The sequence below is a fragment of the Monopterus albus genome, unplaced genomic scaffold (assembly GCF_001952655.1).
Source record: "Monopterus albus unplaced genomic scaffold, M_albus_1.0 scaffold232.1, whole genome shotgun sequence".
Lineage (NCBI taxonomy): Eukaryota > Metazoa > Chordata > Actinopteri > Synbranchiformes > Synbranchidae > Monopterus > Monopterus albus.
Genome location: NW_018128112.1, coordinates 539,986 through 558,071, shown reverse-complemented (window position 1 = coordinate 558,071; position 18,086 = coordinate 539,986). Strand labels below are relative to the sequence as shown.

At 37.2% G+C, this 18,086-nt stretch overlaps 1 protein-coding gene across 1 annotated transcript; it reads left to right on the top strand.

The window, feature by feature from the left end:
* The first annotated feature begins 1,137 nt into the window (after positions 1-1,137).
* Positions 1,138-14,038, top strand: c4b (complement C4B (Chido/Rodgers blood group)). The gene is made up of 41 exons (XM_020620092.1): positions 1,138-1,257; positions 1,577-1,766; positions 1,859-2,030; positions 2,114-2,184; positions 2,269-2,357; positions 2,440-2,522; positions 2,606-2,696; positions 3,268-3,382; positions 3,497-3,638; positions 4,144-4,256; positions 4,361-4,519; positions 4,603-4,770; positions 4,854-5,045; positions 5,466-5,609; positions 5,727-5,850; positions 6,070-6,116; positions 6,194-6,434; positions 6,543-6,654; positions 6,932-7,002; positions 7,082-7,221; positions 7,317-7,532; positions 7,635-7,686; positions 7,796-7,885; positions 7,969-8,187; positions 8,505-8,580; positions 8,683-8,875; positions 9,005-9,100; positions 9,718-9,880; positions 10,301-10,494; positions 10,661-10,819; positions 10,915-10,974; positions 11,043-11,133; positions 11,214-11,388; positions 11,506-11,596; positions 12,461-12,535; positions 12,606-12,708; positions 12,797-12,886; positions 13,008-13,115; positions 13,263-13,346; positions 13,454-13,586; positions 13,670-14,038. The coding sequence occupies exons 1-41, from the start codon at positions 1,187-1,189 to the stop codon at positions 13,809-13,811; spliced, it is 5,145 nt and encodes a 1,714-aa protein (XP_020475748.1). The 5' UTR covers positions 1,138-1,186; the 3' UTR covers positions 13,812-14,038.
* The last annotated feature ends 4,048 nt before the right edge of the window (positions 14,039-18,086 follow it).

The window sequence follows — 18,086 nt, the reverse complement described above, 5'->3', positions numbered from 1 at the left end:
CTTGTTTTATTTTGTTAACTGCATCTTTTGTCAAGATGTTCAGAAAGAAAAAAAATAAAGTTTATAACTTTGTCTTCATGTCTGTGTCATCAATCAAACTACTTCATTTTGCCAGATCACAGCAGAGTTTGGTGACTTTTTAGACCTATAAAACCATTTGTATCATATTTAATACGTGAGGTTTCTGAGCAAAAAAATCGCCAAAAGTGCCCCATGTATCAAATGTGATACAAAAGAAATAGAAATAAACTAAATAATATGGCCCCAAAAGTGCTATATAAATACAGTCCATTTACCATTTACCTCTATTCCTATATGCCTGGACTGTCTGTCTATGCATATATGGCAAATAAAAATCATAAATCTTGAATTTTGAAAAAAGGAATTATATTTTGGATTTTGTTAAAAGGTTTAATAAACATCTCAGTTCCAAAAAATTTGAATGTTCTGGCTATTTTTTGATGTGTCAGGCTTTACAGGGTTAAATTCCATTCAGCATACCATCAGTTCCATAATGAATAAGATACTGTGAGTTCCACAGGACTTTATGTGTTGATTTAACTATAAATAAGATTTACTAAACTGAAGAAACCAAGTTTACAGATATACTTGATCTGTAATTTTACAAATCGCCATTTGTTTTGGGGTCAACAGTGCTCACTCCAACCCAACCCAACCCTGAAGAGCCACAACCTGATTTCTTGTAAATCACATGATTTCAGAGAAATCTGGCTGACTTGCCAATGTTTAGACATTGTGAAACAGATACAGGCATATTCTATGCTGCAGGCCATGCAGTGATATAAAATTGACTTTTATAAATATAAGTTGTAGTGTGAAATGTATATGTCAGTGCATTATAATCTGGTCAGATTATTAGATATAATATTTTATATTTATGCATAGAAATTCACATCAACCAGTATGTCCTACATCTGTACACATCAGTATAAATGTTAAGTCTGACAGCACAATCATTTTCTCAGTCTACATATTGCCATGGCACATTGTTCAGGAGACATTGCTCTGAGGAATGACACATATTTCTAAGTTGTCGCTGAAGAAAAAACAGAAGGAGGGCACTGAGAGAGTCAAAGATTGAGAAATAGAGGGGTGGATAACTTATATAAACCCCAGTTAACCAAAATCCTGTGTCAGAACAGGCAAACAAAAAAGAAGCTGCAAGATGAAGTGCCACATTGTTTTAATACTGCTCCTGATCATGACTGTGGAATCACAGCATTCAACAGACGACAGGTAAATGTAGGAATAGCTGCATGAAACTACATTGTGTAATATATGTAATAGTGTAATGTAATACCAACCCATTTGTGCTTAATGAAAAGAGAGTTCAAATATGCCTTATGTCTTCTTTAGTATGATTACACAAATAAGTTATGTATATTTTCAGTTTTGTATATGTTAAATGATTATTATGTCATTTAGTCATTATGTGATAAATAAGGCAACGTACGTAGTATTACAGGTGTTTATTTATAAAGGCAGAAGTCAATAGTCAATGAATGCAAAATATAACAGTGGACACACTAGAGCTATTTTTTGCCTTTGTGTGCAGTTTCTTCATCTCAGCTCCCAGGCTGTTTCATGTGGGTGTTAATGAGAAGGTGTTTGTCCAGATGGGAAAGCGTCATCTAAATAATGATGTTACTCTCTATCTGGTTGATGGGTCTACTGGGACTGTTATGTCTGAGAGGAAATATGTTCGCTGCACTGATGAAAGTCAAATTAAAACAGTTGAGCTCAAGGTATGAAAACGTCCTCACTCATACAAAAAAGCTAACCAATCAGACAGGACTGAGATGTCATTAACACAAACTTGTATTTTGCATCTTTACAGATAAACAGAGAAACTTTGTCAAGACTGGATCGAAAATATGACAGTAACTTTGAACTGGTGGCAGAAAGTCCATCCTTCTCTAAGAGGATGTCAACAATGGTCAGGTCTTCAAAACGCAGGGGCTATATTTTCATTCAGACTGACCAGCCAATCTACAATCCAAAACAGACAGGTAAAATGAAAGTTAACAAATGTGAAAACATTTTACACTCTATGGAAAAATTGACAATGATTACATTATTATTCTTGTTTTAGTAAAATACAGGATATTCAGTCTTGACCACACATTCCGGCCTCATGGGGAAGTGATCCAGATATCAGTATTTGTGAGTAGAAATATTTTCATCAGGACTAAGAACAACTTTGAAAGATCTGTGCAAATGATTGATGATTTTATCATTTTATGACAGAATGCTGCTGGAAACAGAATAATGAAGTCCTTAATGTCTGCAAAGGGAGGATTACTTAGAGGCATATTCCCCATACCTGAGGCCGCTAAGTATGTTATAACAGATGTGTTTAACAGCACAGGCATCTTTGACACTTTGACATGGTAACTTATGTATGTTTTGTTCACAAAGACTGGGCACATGGAAGATTACAGCACACTATCAAGATGATGAAAGAAAGGCTTTTTCTCGACAGTTCCAAGTCAAAAAATTTGGTAAGATATTAATCCCATTTAGGTATTTTTAGCAGATAATATATTTCCAATCTAAAAGATATTTTTATTTTTACACACCCTAGTTTTACCAAGTTTTGAAGTGGACATCGCAATGGAGCAGAACTATATTTTGTGGAAAGCTAAAGAAAATTTTATCTTCACCATCTCAGCCATGTAAGTGGTGAAAACATTTAAGTATTTATTTTATTTTATTTTATTTTAAGAACTCAAAAACTACCAACACTTAAAAAAACAGACAATCGTGGCAGTGAGTAATGAAGCGGCTAATGTTCCACCAAGGCCATGGCTAGCAGACAGTTATCTCATAAATGTAGCTACATCCAGAGGAGCAATATTAAAATTAAAAAAAAAAAAAAAAAAAAAATGTGGTTCTTTAGCTCCTAGATGCTAAGCTAACTGGTTTGTTTTAAACCCTCATAGCAAGGCAATGTCACTGTAGAGCTGTAAATGATAAAGTGACCATTTTAAAATTTTACCTGGTAATATTAGCTGAATAAACTTCAGGTCATTCCATTTATTTATCATTATTTCAATCATTTTTCTGTATATTTACAGTAGCACCATTCCCATATGAACCTAGGAACAGTCAATGAACGATTTAGGATTTCTAAAGGGTCCTAGAATCTGGAAATGTTTATATTTTTTAAATATGTTGAGAAATGTATCATTTAGTTGGCTACCTTTCTATTCTTAATAAGTCTCAATTTCACAATATTTTCTCTAGGTATTCACATGGTGACGCACTTAACGGGTCTTACCACTGCCAGTTTGGAGTGGTACAGAAACTTGGTCAGAAAACAGCACCTAAGTTTATCAAGGGACTGGAGCTGACTGGCTCGGTGAGGAAACAGATATCTATCCAAAATTATAACGTACCTAATTTCAAAATCAGATAACCTGTAATATAGATGTTACATTTCTTGAAAACCAACTATTTATGCAATTCCTTGCAGGTCCAGAATGGAATTGCAACAGTGTCTCTTGATAGAGCAAAACTAAATGAGCAACTCCGAGTTCAGCTGAAGCTAGCCCTCTCTGATTTACAGCAACGTGGGGAACAACTCTTTTTAAGAGTATATGTCACCAACATACAAAGTAAAGGACACACTTTATACCATTATTTATGTCAGAGAGATTATTGTTTTGATCAAAAATATTGTTATTAATCTAGTATTGATTTTATAACCCAAATGAGGAGATGGCTCATATGAGTTGATTGTTATGCACCTCCAGGGCACAGTGACAACTTATACTTTTGCAATATGGTATTTGATGAGAAACATGTTGTGAAGTTTGACTCACATCCACAAGCTCGTAAACTTCAATGGTCTTATACAATAAAGAGTAAGAGTAGTTACAACAACCATATTTTTAAATAGAATTATGTGACAATTTTACAGCAAATCTGTTAAATATACATCATACAATTGCTGTAGAAATATGTTAATGATTGTGTACCAGATCAAACCCCCCTAAATTAACTTGTTGTCACTAATCATAAGATGTGCCATGTTGTATTTGAGAGAGTAAAGGAGGAAGATACCGGATATTGTTATGTTTCATTGCAGTCAATACTATGTGCATTTTTTTTTTGGCCCAGGCGGTGAAATGCAACAGACAGAAGTTTCCATTCCTATCATCTCCAACAAATACACCATTGATCTCTCCCGAACTCGCTCATACTTCCTTCCTGGGTATCCACTAGATGTGGTGGTATGCATTACACTAACAAGTGGGCACACCGTTATGTACATGACTGCAATCATTTTGTATGCAAAAGATTTTGCTTGTTTTTTGTTTTTGTTGTTTTTTGGTAGGTGGTCATGCGTCTCCCCGATGGCTCTCCAGCAGCTGGTGTGAATGTATCGATTCATGTTCCACCATCTACAGAGAAATATTTTCAAGGCATCACCAACCAGGAGGGGGCAGTGATTAATGTTTTTAATGTTCAAAGTGCAGCTGATTTCACTCTCGATGTTAGTATCCCCAGCCTTGGCTAAAAGTGTTATTAAATGAGTTTATGTTCTGTTTTAAATGTTTGACCCTCTGGCTCCAACAGGTGACTGTGGGTGACCTGCAAAAGAGTACAATAATTAGACCCGTTTCATCTCCAAGTAACAGCTACCTCCACATAAGTATTACCAGCAGAGTGTACTCTGTGAATGAGTTCCTGAGTGTAACATACCACACCGTAAATGCCCCAATAACTGGGTTTATATACTACATGGTGAGACCTATCTGATCAAATACAACACAGTGTTTTGAGAAAGAAGGGCAGTACATAAGGATTTTGGATTGTCTCTGTTGCAGGTCCTAAGCCGTGGGATCCTTATAGATCAAGGTTCTCATGCAATTGGTATTTCAATTACACATAAACTGTATATACGGCCTAATATGGTTCCATCCTTCCGTCTGATTGGATACTTCTACAACAAGCATGGTGACATCATTACTGACTCAGTGTGGGTAGATGTCAGAGATGAATGTGAGATAAATGTCAAGGTGAGTAAACAGAACAGATAAAACTGCAGCCTGAATTAGACTAACAGAAATTTTCCTCTGCCAACTGTGTGTGTTGTGTTTGAATAAGTTAAACCGATAGTCTTTGAACATTTAGTAGCTTCTATTAATATGACATGAAGGAGTATTAGAGCACTGACAAAATAATGTGAAGGCTGTAAATTGATTTTAACTTTAAAGTAACTAATCCATAATCTTACAAACAGCTGCTGTGGGTGTTATTAATTTGAATGCCAGTCATCACTCTTGGCCAACACACATGATTTAGTTTAGTTTAGTTTCAAATACTGAACAGTTTTTAAATAGGTGTAAAGATATTTTGTTTTAATATTATGATTGCATTAACCTTGACTGTGGACAACAGCATTTAAAAAGCTTTGTAATATCTTAACTTTGATTTAGGTACAACATAAAGGACCCTTTGAACCTGGAAAAAAAGCACAGCTAGAGATTGATTTACATGGCCAGAGTGCCAAGGTGGCTTTGTTGGCTGTGGACAAGGCCTTCTACGCTCTCAATGTCGATAATAAATTCACAGCAAAACAGGTAACACTTTCACACACTCCTTGAACACTTACTTTCTCCCTGAGGCTGTTTACAGTAATCCAACCTGTGTATATGAATTATAATACAATAAAATCAAAGCTTGTTCCCACTTTTCAGGTGTTTTCCACTATGCAGTCATATGACCTTGGTTGCTCATATGGTGGAGGACACAACCAAGCATCTGTTCTAACAGATGCTGGGCTGTCATTTGTATCTTCGAAACAGTCAGAATGGAAAAGAGGTATAACAAAAAAACAAAAACAAAACATTTAACAGAAAAATAAATAAATAAAAACAGATCTCTCTATAGATAGATAGAAATAATATTCCTTATTAAATCACTTTAAAATGTTCTTTCTGTGACCATACCACTGAAAAGCTGAACTTTGATAGTTTACTGAAAAGCAGTTGTTTACTTATTTATCCCATGCTGCACTTTTGCTGTTATATTACTTTCCAGATTCTGTCTGTGAACCACAATTGTCACGACAGAGGCGCTCTGTGGACCACAATGTTCTGGCATTATAACTGTGGTCTTATAATGTAAGATAGTTCTGGTAAGAATATGCAATGCAAATGTGTCATTTCATGTTCTTTTAATGTCACTTTCAGAAACTAACTTTACTAATGAAATCCTGCAAGAGTGCTGTGTTCAAGGGTTTACTCCCATCCCAATGAGACTATCATGTAAAGACAGAGCAGAGAGGGTCTCTAAGGTGAAAAAAAACCAAGCTTGTACAGATGCCTTCTTAAAATGCTGCCTTGAAGGAGAACGTCTGAGACAGCTAAAGATTCAAGAGGATGCCCAGAAAGGACTTGGCCGGAGTGAGATGAAAATGTCATGCATGTGGACAATAAATAATTGTTAATAGCCTTTGATAACTGTGGAATGATATTAACAGGAGTTTAAATATAAACCTTCTCAATTTTTAGCTGTAAGCACAGAGGAAATTGAATACTTCTTCTTGGAAGAGTCTCAGCCCGTTCGACGAATATTTCCCCCCAGCTTTGCTTTCACAGAATTTGATGTAAATAGCAAAGGAAGGTAAGAGATGGACGTTGAGCTTTTAATATCATTTTCCCCCAGTGGATTACAATAGTTAGTTCCAGCACTATAACCTTTGCTCTTCCTTTTGTTCATATCATTATTTTAGTTAGCATTTGTGGCTTCTAATCTAGTCTTTTTCTACAGTGCACTGTAAGTGAATGTGGTTAAATGCTTTTCCTTAAGTTTACAGTATATCTTATAATTGGACAAAGCATTTGTCTGATGCATTTTACAACCGACTGATTTATTTCATCTTAACTGAAAACTTGTTTAGGCATACGTTGCAACTACCTGATTCTATTACCACATGGGAGGTTCAGATCGTCACATTATCTGCAGCCACTGGTAATAACAGCTTCTCACTTCACAAATGCAAGTTGGTATTATAAATAACTACAACTAACTTACGCTATGTTTCATCCAGGTCTCTGTGTAGTTAAGCCTACAGAGGTCAGAGCATTTAAGAGGGTATTTGTGTCTCTGAGACTGCCTTACTCAGTGAAAAAATATGAGCAACTATACATCTCACCTGTTGTCTACAACTATGACGATAAAGAACTACAGGTAGATACAATCTGTTGTTATCTGTTGCACAAAGAAATTGAAGCTTATTTCTTCATGCTTTTTCACTCTTTTTTGTGACACTTGCTTTTTTACAGGTGGCAGTTCATATGACACAAACTGAAGGACTTTGCTCCCCCGGTTCTTCCACCCCCGCTGCTTTTGTTAACATTACTTTGAAGCCACAGTCCTCCCAGTCTGTCTATTTCTCTGCTGTCCCCATGGTAGCAGGCTCAATACCCATCAAAATACGTGTCTATGATATAGAGAACAGCATGGGAATAGATGCAGTTGAAAAGATGTTGAATGTGAAGGTGAGTGACAAAGGCATCGTGTTATCTCTGTGTAAAATGACTATGAAATTCTGAAAACAAATATGGCAACCAGGCATCTTTGTTGTGTCATGTTGTATGTAGACAGAAGGACTATATCAGAGAGATGAAACAACCCACCTGCTTAAATTAGATGGTGAGTTGTTTCTGTATTTCTCAGTGATACTAGATGATAACTGTCATTATTTGTATCCTTCGGTATATTACATTTGCTTTACCAAATTAAATTCTTCCTGTCATGATAGGATCAAGCACAACGAATTTTACTATTGATGGAGCGTTACCTCATAACACAATCCCTGACTCCGATGCCAATATTTTCATTTCAATGGAAGGTATGCACAGTATATTAGACACAGACATATAATTTACAGATCTTTGTAACTGACAGTGTCTTACCTTTGTTTTCACTTGACAGGGGATGGATTTGCTAATACATATGCGAAGAACCTTCTTTCTCCTGAGTGGGTTGCTAAAATGATTGTGCTGCCTTCTGGATGTTTAGAACAGACAATGAGTCGCCTGGCTCCTACGGCTTTAGCCTTGCGCTACCTTGACCTAAGTCAGCAATGGTTTAACCTGCCTGCTGGTTCAAGAGATGAGGCTCTTAATAAACTTGAGTCAAATCAGAACTCAGGTAAGAACACAATGAGCAGTTAACTGCAAAGGTATTTGCACATTCTTGTATAATTGGGCCTATAACTCTGAAGACAAAATGTTTGAACTAAGTTTCAAATAATAATAATGTAATCTTTTCTAAGCAGTCCATTAAGAGTTTTTGTTGATGTCTCCTTTTGCCCATTGACAAGATGGTGATGGAGCTTTCTGTTTCTAAAAATTACCACAGTATATTCTTGATTCACAGTGTTATTCCTTTTCAATGTTGCGCTCTCTATACTCACTAATAACTGTAGAGATTTTTGATTTAAACAAGGTAAACACTTTCTTTGTCAGGTTATATGAACATTTTTCGATACAAGCAACCCAATGGAGCTTATGGAGCATTTGGTTCAGTGCAGTCTAGTAACTGGTGAGTATTTGCTGCCTTACTGATTTTTGATTTAAGGTAGTTACTTCAGTATCTCTCATGGTAAATCATCATCTCTCCTCATGTTCCTTCTCTTGTCTACAGGGGGACTGCCTTTGTAGTGAAAGTGCTATCAATGGTGGCAGAGCGTCAGACGGCGGCTGTTGGACAGCAGGCCAGAATATCTAGGGTTGTACCAGCACAAGAAATCACGCACCCAGTCAGTTACTTGCTTTCAGTACAGAAACCTGATGGGTCATTCACTGACCCAAATCCAGTGCTACACAAGGGAATCCTGGTAATGTCTTTTAGAAGCTACTGCACAGTTCATGTTAGAACATATATATACTAACAATAGTATTAGATATGGTAACAAATTAAATAGCAGTGATTTGAAACCACTATTATCTCTATGTGTTATATATAGATGGACACAGACCAAGATGCATCCATGACTGCTTTCATAACTCTTGCACTGAATCGGTCCCTTCAGTTCCAAACTCCAGAAGCACGAAATAATGTGGTGAGATAATATAAAAGAGAATCGTCCTGTGTGATTAACCACGGTAGCAGCGTGGCTTCTGGGATAACAACATTGGTCAATCCACTGTTTAGGCCCAGACTGAAATATCTAATGAACTACAGATGGAATATCATGTAATTATGTACAGATATCAAAAAGCACTAACTGGAATTGCCTGAGGTAATTGAAGATGTATCACCGAGAGGCTTTTTCAGCTCTAAAAGTAGAACTAGAAAACCTTTTCGCATCGGATTCGGACATATACAATCAAAGTGAAGTGTAATCATTTTGGTGATCCTCTGTTTGTCTAGTGCCATCATCAAGTCAGAATTAGAATTTTTCTCTACTTTGGTTTATGATCAAAAACCTGCAAAACTACTTAAAGTCCCATCATCAGCCTCAGTTGTACTTTGTGTATTGAGCTAATTAGCAAATGTTAATAATATGCCTGTTAACAATGTTAACAATAAGATGAAATAAATGGTAAACATTATATTTACTGGCTAAATATCATCATTATTTTTAATATATTTTAATATACTGTAGTCAGTGCATAATTTGCTAGAAAGATTAGGTGCAAAAATTAGTTGACTGTCTTTATGCTACTTTTTTACCAGGAAGCAGCCATTTCAAGATCAACAGAATATCTCCAGTCGCACTTTGAGGAGCTTCAGCATCCTTATGCTGTTGCCATTGCAGCCTACTGCCTCTCCGTGTGCCTACCAAGAGGAACAGATCTTTCACGTGTTTGGACAAAACTTCAAACAATGGCCACTGAAGGCATGTCTAATGAAAGCAAATAGGTGTGGGTGATATGGATAGAATCCTCTGTTGCAGTAAATGCAGCTTCATTTTGTAATATATGTAGGTACTGTATACTTCATTGAAAATCAACTGAGAAAAGAGGTTTTTAGCCAATAAAAAAAATTTACTTGACAAAACAATGTATTGCATCACACTGATACAAAAAACAACGTAAAACCTATTATTTCCATAAATGGGGGCTCAGTGAATTATGACATCACTGAATAAACCAGAGATATGAAAGGGATAGCTATCATGGTGTAAAGAGCATGGAAAATCTTAAATCATCTCGTGGTAAAAATGGCATTCTCAACATAAGTGAGTGTCACAGTGTGCTGTTATCTGAAATTTGTGAGTTTTTTGTCATTTACATATTGTCTGTTACTTATTTATCAGGGGAGAATGGCTGTTATCTGTGGTCAGCTGATGCCAACACAAAGAATGAAAAGAGGCCAGATGCTATCACAATAGAGACTACAGCCTATGCCCTCCTAACTGCAGTGGCACTTAAGAATACCGACTGGGCAAACAGGGCAGCCTGCTGGTTAACAACTAAAGAAAACTATTTTGGAGGCTACAGATCATCACAGGTGATTAAGACGCTACTGTAGGTTGAGAAGGGCTTAAACGCATATTACTTTAAACATGGCCCTCACAGTATATCCTCTGTGTGGCCTCACATAATGCAGCATGCTCCATATTAACAGTTCAAGTAGTAATGCTCACATGTTATTAATGTTTTATTGCCATGTCCAGGATACCCTCATGGTGTTGGACGCCCTCGCTGAGTATGAGCTCTTGAGGCCCATCAGTCCCGAAGCAAATATAGAAGCAGAGTTCCATGTCACAGGGAAGAAAGACATTATAAAGCTTGCACTGGAAAATAAAGAGGAGAGGGTGGAAACAAACCTGAGGGTATTAAAGCACAGTCAGCAATACACCTATATATACACATAAATAATTAAACACATTCTGAAATGACTTGATTTCTCTTGTGTCTCTTGTCCTAGAAATTTACAGGTAACAACATTGTGGCAGAGTTGACAGGACAAGGACATACCAAGCTAAAAGTAAGTATGATTACTGGCTGTATGTATGCTGAAAGAGATACATATTTTACAGCAACTCTCTCTGGCAGATTGTAAAAGCTTACCATCTACTTGATCCTGACGATGTCTGTGCCAAACTGTCTATCAATGTCACAGTGGAGGGGAAAGTGGAGTACACCGGTGAGCTTTGTGATAACAAATCACAGTCATCTGTATCGTTGATAAAAGCTACACAGCTACATTAACCTCTGTTTCTGTAGTTAAGATCATAGAAAATTATGATGACTATGAGGACTATGAAAATGATGAAGATAAAGCCAAGACACGAGTGGAACGATCGCCGATTGAGTGGTTTGATTCTCACACCAGAAACAGGAGAAATATTAATAATAGCTTAAATACAGATGAGACTGTCACCTACAAAGTCTGTGTCAGGTTAGTAGGACATGTTTCACATCACATCACTGTTATTTATGAGACAGTGGGTTTTGCAGGACCCTGAAGAATTTTTTTTCTCAGCCTGTGAGTTTCCTCTTGCTTTGCTTTGTATAGGCACAGCCTGGACACCAATCTCACAGGAATGGCCATCGCTGACATCACACTTCTAAGTGGATTTGAGGCTGTAACTAAGGACTTGGACCAGGTTAGTATTAGCTGCATCCTCTTCATCACTGTCATCCTCAGTGCAAAGTAGGAGGAGCTACTTTAGGCACCACATATGTCCCATTCATTTCTCACTAGACAATCTGTAATGATTGTCAGATGGAGCATGGCTCAAATGAACTCAAAGGTCCTGGTTTCACATCACATCACTGTTATTTATGAGACAGTGGGTACATAATTTCATAATTTGGGTACATATAAAAACATAAGGAGAAAAGTTAACTACAGTCTGTTACCCAGCAGTGACACTGGGGAGTTACTGGTCCTGACTGAGACATAGTCTTTCACATAACCTGCTGTAAAATAGCAACATGTTGTTATTAAGGTTGCTTTTTCATAAACATACAACATGCGTGTTAATTAGCGATCTTTAGAGGTGCAGAGATTTTGTTATCTTTGGACAGAGCCAGGCTGTCTTCATATTTAGCCTACATGCATGAGAATGTATCAGTCTTCTTATCTGTCCCTCGACAAGAAAGAAACTAAGTGTAATTTCCCAAAATACCTAAATTTTCCTTTAAAGATTATGGTGTTCTGCAGTCTCTATCTTCAGTAAATTCACTTTTGAATTCCAAGTTGAAATAATTACCGTATAACTGGATATAAACCTATAGCATTATAACAGTATTCAGCTGCATCAGCTGTTGTGTGTTTTAAGTAACACTGAGGATATTATAAAACAGAAATATGTGGTGTGGAAACACAGAATAGAAGAGAAAAACTTACAGAACCACCAACTTACAACTCTTTTTCATTGCATCAAAGCCATACATGAGAGCAAAGGATTTTAGAAATGCCTTTTCTCCTGTTATAATATCCAAAAGTTCTCTTTTTTTCCTTCTAGCTAAAAGAGTTGCCAGAACAATACATTACCCATTATGAAGTCTCCTACGGACGAGTGGTGATCTACTTCAATGAGGTAAGACTGAAATCAGTTGATATTCACAAAACCTTTAGGTTAAATACTAAAAGATTTGCTCTTTCTCTAGCTGATAGATCCAGAAGAATGTATAAGTTTTGATGCCACACAGACTGTGCCAGTTGCCCTTCTACAGCCTGCCCCAGCCGTGTTCTATGACTATTATGAACCAGGTAGGCTTTTTATTTTCTATTTTCAGCAGAGGGCATATGTTTACTTAATTTACCAGGACTTTATGGGCTCTTTGTGCTTTCCTTGCAGACAGAAAGTGTACTGTGTTCTACTCTGCCCCAAAAAGAAGCAAGATAGTGTCCAAACTGTGCTCAGAGGACGTGTGCCAGTGTGCTGAAAGTAGGCCATCACTCTAAGACTCATACTGACACACACCTGTGCAAAAGATTAGACTGTGCATAAAAACACATGGTAGTTTGTGTAAATAATTAAAAATATGCAAATCTCTACATTTCTTTAGGACCCTGTCACAAACTAAAAATGACGTTTGGTTCATCAGAAGGCAAACAAAAACTCAAGAAGGATGACCGTTTACAACATGCTTGCTTCTACCCTACAGCAGATTACGGTCAGTACTGAACACAAGACAATATGGTGTTATGTATCTAATATTAACTTAAAGATATAAATCCATCCCTTCTTAAACTGGCCCTATATCAAATTACAGTTAAGAGGACTGGTTGTTAATAACTGGTGGACTCTTTTTCTATTTCAGCATACACTGTTGAAGTTCTCGGTGTTTCTATGAAGAGTAACTTTGAGCTGTATGAAACAAAGGTAATCGGGGTACTAAGATCATGTAAGTAAATTGAAACCACAAGGCTTAGTAGACCTTCACATGGTTGTGTACCAATAGGCTTATGTTTGGAAGACCTACCTGACATATGACTATCATCTGTCTACCAGATGGAGATAAATTTGTGAAGGAGAATTCTATTCGAGTGTTTGCCAAGAGGCGTCACTGTAAAGAAAAATTAGATGTGGGAAAACAATATCTCATCATGGGCAAAGATGGCTCCACAACTGACTCAAATGGAATGTAAGTATAGCCAGTAAAACTAATGGAAGTATAATTTTACACTGATTGATTCTCATTCTCTTCACTTTTGCCCTCTGTTGCAGGATGCAGTATCTGCTAGAATCAAATACCTGGCTTGAGAAAACGCCTTCAGATGAGCAATGTCAACGATCTGCCAATCAACCTGCTTGCAGAGGGTTTTCTGAGTTTCTAAATGAGTACAAGCTGGATGGCTGCAAACAGTGAAACAGCTGGACACAAAGAGCTTCTTCCTTTTTTTAATTTTACATTTTGTAATATTTTACCTCTACCATACATATAAACTACTATAATCAGTCATGACAGCACAGGACAAGAACATGCATTAGCATTAACACAGTACTGCTAGCCTAATTCACAGTATTAGTCAAAAATGTACTTAAATGTAACTATTAATCATTTCTTTATTTTTTAACAGGTATTGATGTTTAAATAAAAACACTTCATAATTGTTGTCAAGCAAATCCTTTGTATGTGTTTTTTTAGTTGACTGTAGAGTACATACTGAGATAATAGTTTGAAATGAAACAGCAACAGAAAAAAAAGTGTCCACAAATAGATACATTTGTTTTTTGTCTTTCATTCTGATTATATTTATTTATTTTTAAAGTATTTTCACTTTTACTGGCAGTAAAAGAGCTGAGAGGGGTCTCTGTGTTCAACGCAACCCCCCTCAAAGTTACTGCCCTCCTTACTTAACCTGTGGAATGTGAGGTGCAGTAAAAGGGAGAGGGGGAGTGGTTTAATGTGCATCAGACTGGATTCAGCTCAATCATCATGTTATAAGGATAAAAGCCATTCATTAGAGGGAGTTGTCTCCTCTCACTGTGGTCAACTTCAACAGATGCTGCAGAAGATACTCAGTGTAGTTATATAATTCAAAAACCTGTGGGTAATGCAGAGAGAGGTAATGTGAGACAACAGGGGGCAGTGGGAGGGAGCAGTGCAGAAGCAGAAGGACGGGGTTATGGGTGGAGAAGTGAGGAACAAGCAAGGGCTTATGTGCTTATATTATTCTAATCTGTGAGGTCAGGGCCAATGTAAGCAAGGTGGGAGTACTGACCATCACTTCAATCCCAGCCAGTTCAATGCCCGTGCTGTTTTAGCCTTGCCACTAGACATTTTATTAAATCTGAATCAACAAAGGGCAAATAAATACGCAGACACCGACATCGCGCATATTCACCATTATTGGCCAACAGCAATGGCACACTTGATAAAAAGTGGTCTTCTAGTGCTGTAGATTTCTCAAAATAATCAATGTCTTGTCATATGAAAGCAAGTGTAGACGTGCTGATGATTAGAGTCATAATACAGTGCCTTGCGAAAGTATTCGGCCCCCTTGAACTTTGCGACCTTTTGCCACATTTCAGGCTTCAAACATAAAGATATAAAACTGTAATTTTTTGGGAAGAATCAACAACAAGTGGGACACAATCATGAAGTGGAACAAAATTTATTGGATATTTCAAACTTTTTTAACAAATAAAAAACTGAAAAATTGGGCGTGCAAAATTATTCAAATCCACATAAGGGATGACGGCAACATTCATAGATCCTGGAATGCACAATGAGGGGCAATGTTCATTCCTATTACAGAGGCCCACTGAAATTTTTTTGAGGAAAAGCTGTGTTAGACTGCATATTGTTTATAGTAAAGTATTTTTATATACAAATATAAAAATGAAAATGTTTCTGGAGTGGGACTTTAATTAATTATAGAAGTTGTGCAGAAGCTGCCCATAGCTCTACACAGTGATCCATGTGTGTACTGTATGTGTTTCTATGCTGCTCCAAATGAGTCTGTTCTGGTTCAACTTGTCTTATTAAATGAGCTTAAAAATAAAGTGACACCTTAGTTATAAAACACTGAGCAGGCTGTAACACACAAGAGTGTGTAATTTCAATATTTACCTACATCCTCGTTTTGTTAGTTGCAGTTAAGCAAACACGCAATTCGCTAATTCATGTTAGTGGATGAGTGAGACTTGTTTAAGTATTTTCCTTCCACGCTAATGATGATTCATTTGAATGACTTTAGGTGTGAATTTTGACTCACGGGCCATTGAATACAGATAAACAACAGGGTGGTTCGTTTTAACATCTATCCATGAGCCAATTTAACGATCATATTACAATTACATTAACTGGGCAGATAGTTTTGTTCTGACCTATTGTACATATGTTATTTGTCTGTCACACACACACACTCCTGCAAACAGAAGTATATAAAATGTATTCACACACTGTTGGAGTGAGATGAAATACACAAGGATTAAAGGCACCCAACACCACAAAGTCACATCACAAAATGCCAAAACAGTCAAAAGTGCATTCATCAGTCTACATGAATTAAATCGATCGTTTCATGTATTTGTTTTATACAGTGTGGCTCCGATGGCATTAGTACCCCTGCAGAGGCAGATCATGAGGAATTGTTTAGTGTTAGGCTGTACCGGAGATCTTTGAGTTCTGAAAATCATTTTCGAGCTGAGGTTAACAATTGTTTAGGTCCTTTTGATGAAGGAAAGCAAAGCAACAAATTACTGAAAAAGTCTAGTTTGTGTTGGCCGCTACAAAGTATTAACTTAAGGGGGCTGAATAATTTTGCACGCCCAATTTTTCAGTTTTTTATTTGTTAAAAACGTTTGAAATATCCAATAAATTTCGTTCCACTTCATGATTGTGTCCCACTTGTTGTTGATTCTTCACAAAAAATTACAGTTTTATATCTTTATGTTTGAAGCCTGAAATGTGGCAAAAGGTCGCAAAGTTCAAGGGGGCCGAATACTTTCGCAAGGCACTGTAGATAAATCAAGAGCTGTCACAGAAGGAGAAGTGGCTAAAAGTTTATCAGGAGCAATACTTTACATGTTACATTTTCTCAACATTTACAGGTTAGTTATTGCTCAGGTTGTTTGTGCAACACAATCTAATTTAAATATTCTCTCAACAAAGACATACTGGTCGATAAATGTTTTGGTAGATTTGTGGATTGCTTCAAGATTTACTGTAATGTACACGTCGCGTGAATATAGACTCACCTACCAAATATGCTTTAGTAGCAACTGTGAAATTAGCCACAGAATTGTGAAATGGTCTTGAATGATCACGTGAATTTTCTTACATGTGCAGTAGTAGCCTCAGCTACTGACAGTAGGTCTCCAGACATGTGTCTAAAGGCCAATACAGGGTCAGTGATTTGAGGGTGGTCTATGGTGCAGAAAAGATTAAAGTGAAGGCAGAGCAGCTCCTGGAGGCTGCTGCCAGATGAAGGCCCCGATGGAGAGGGACCACCCACTCATAAGTCCACGCTACATTGACAATTATTACTTTTTGGTTTTGTAGGTCATTTTCACATTAGGAAAAGCCCAGGTGTAAATAGTAAAATTAATGATTATCACTTTAATGTCATAGTTGGTAATGGCTGGATCTAATGTTAGCAATCTCTGTACAGTACTTTATATACCGTTGGTTAGCTTGTACATTCCTTGTAAATAAAGAAATTCTTATGATTATACTGCATTTTGTATAATTAATCTAAAAAGTAACTAGTAACTAAAGTTGTCAAATAAATGTAGTGGAGTAAAAAGCACAACACAGTGAAGTCAGAGTATGAAGCAGCAGAAAATTATTACAGATACCTCAAAACTGCACTTAAGTACAGTACTTGAGAAGCCTGAATGAAACTGGAAAATGCTGAATGAAAATCTGAATATGTGGCGCAGAAACCATCTAATAAAAAAAATCTCTTTCTCTCTCTCTCTCTCTTAATGTATACACACCTGCACACACACACTCCGCTGTGTTTTCACAACTTGTTGGGATTTTACATTGACTTACATTCATTTCCTGTAGACTTATCCTAACCTTAACCATAACCACTACTTGCCTAACCCTGACCCTAACACTTAACCTAAAACTAACCCCACCCTAACTTTAAAACATGTTGCCACCCTAAAATTCAGTGATTTCCTTGTGGCCGAGTCCCCACAATGTGACACCCACACACACCCACACACACCCACATATTTTTAAGCACTGGCCCCATGGGCCACAAGCCTCTAGATTTGGTGGCCAAAGTATAAACCTATGTAAAAACAACACAAAAAAGGCAATTTAACGTAGCCTTACTTAACTGTGACTTTTCAGTAAATGAAAAGACAAAAACTGCATGAAAATATGTAAAAACTCAAGTTAATTTGTAAACATACACATATTCCTTCTCTTAGTTCACAATCCCCCCAATGCCTCTGCTGCATAACCGCTATCTTTTGCTCCCTCCTGAGTTTGTTCATGTCCATCCATCCATCCATCCATTTTCTTCCGCTTATCCGGGGCCGGGTCGCGGGGGCAGCAGTCTAAGCAAAGATGCCCAGACCTCTCTCTCTCCAGACACTTCCTCCAGCTCCTCTGGGAGAATGCCAAGGCGTTCCCAGGCCAGCCGAGAGACATAGTCCCTCCAGCGTGTCCTGGGTCTTC

Coding starts and splice junctions, on each gene's coding strand:
- c4b (XM_020620092.1), top strand. CDS start 1,187: ATGAAGTGCCACATTGTTTTAATACTGCTCCTGATCATGACTGTGGAA. Junction 3,383..3,496: donor GACTGGAGCTGACTGGCTCG/GTGAGGAAACAG, acceptor AATTCCTTGCAG/GTCCAGAATGGAATTGCAAC. Junction 4,520..4,602: donor CAGCTGATTTCACTCTCGAT/GTTAGTATCCCC, acceptor TGGCTCCAACAG/GTGACTGTGGGTGACCTGCA.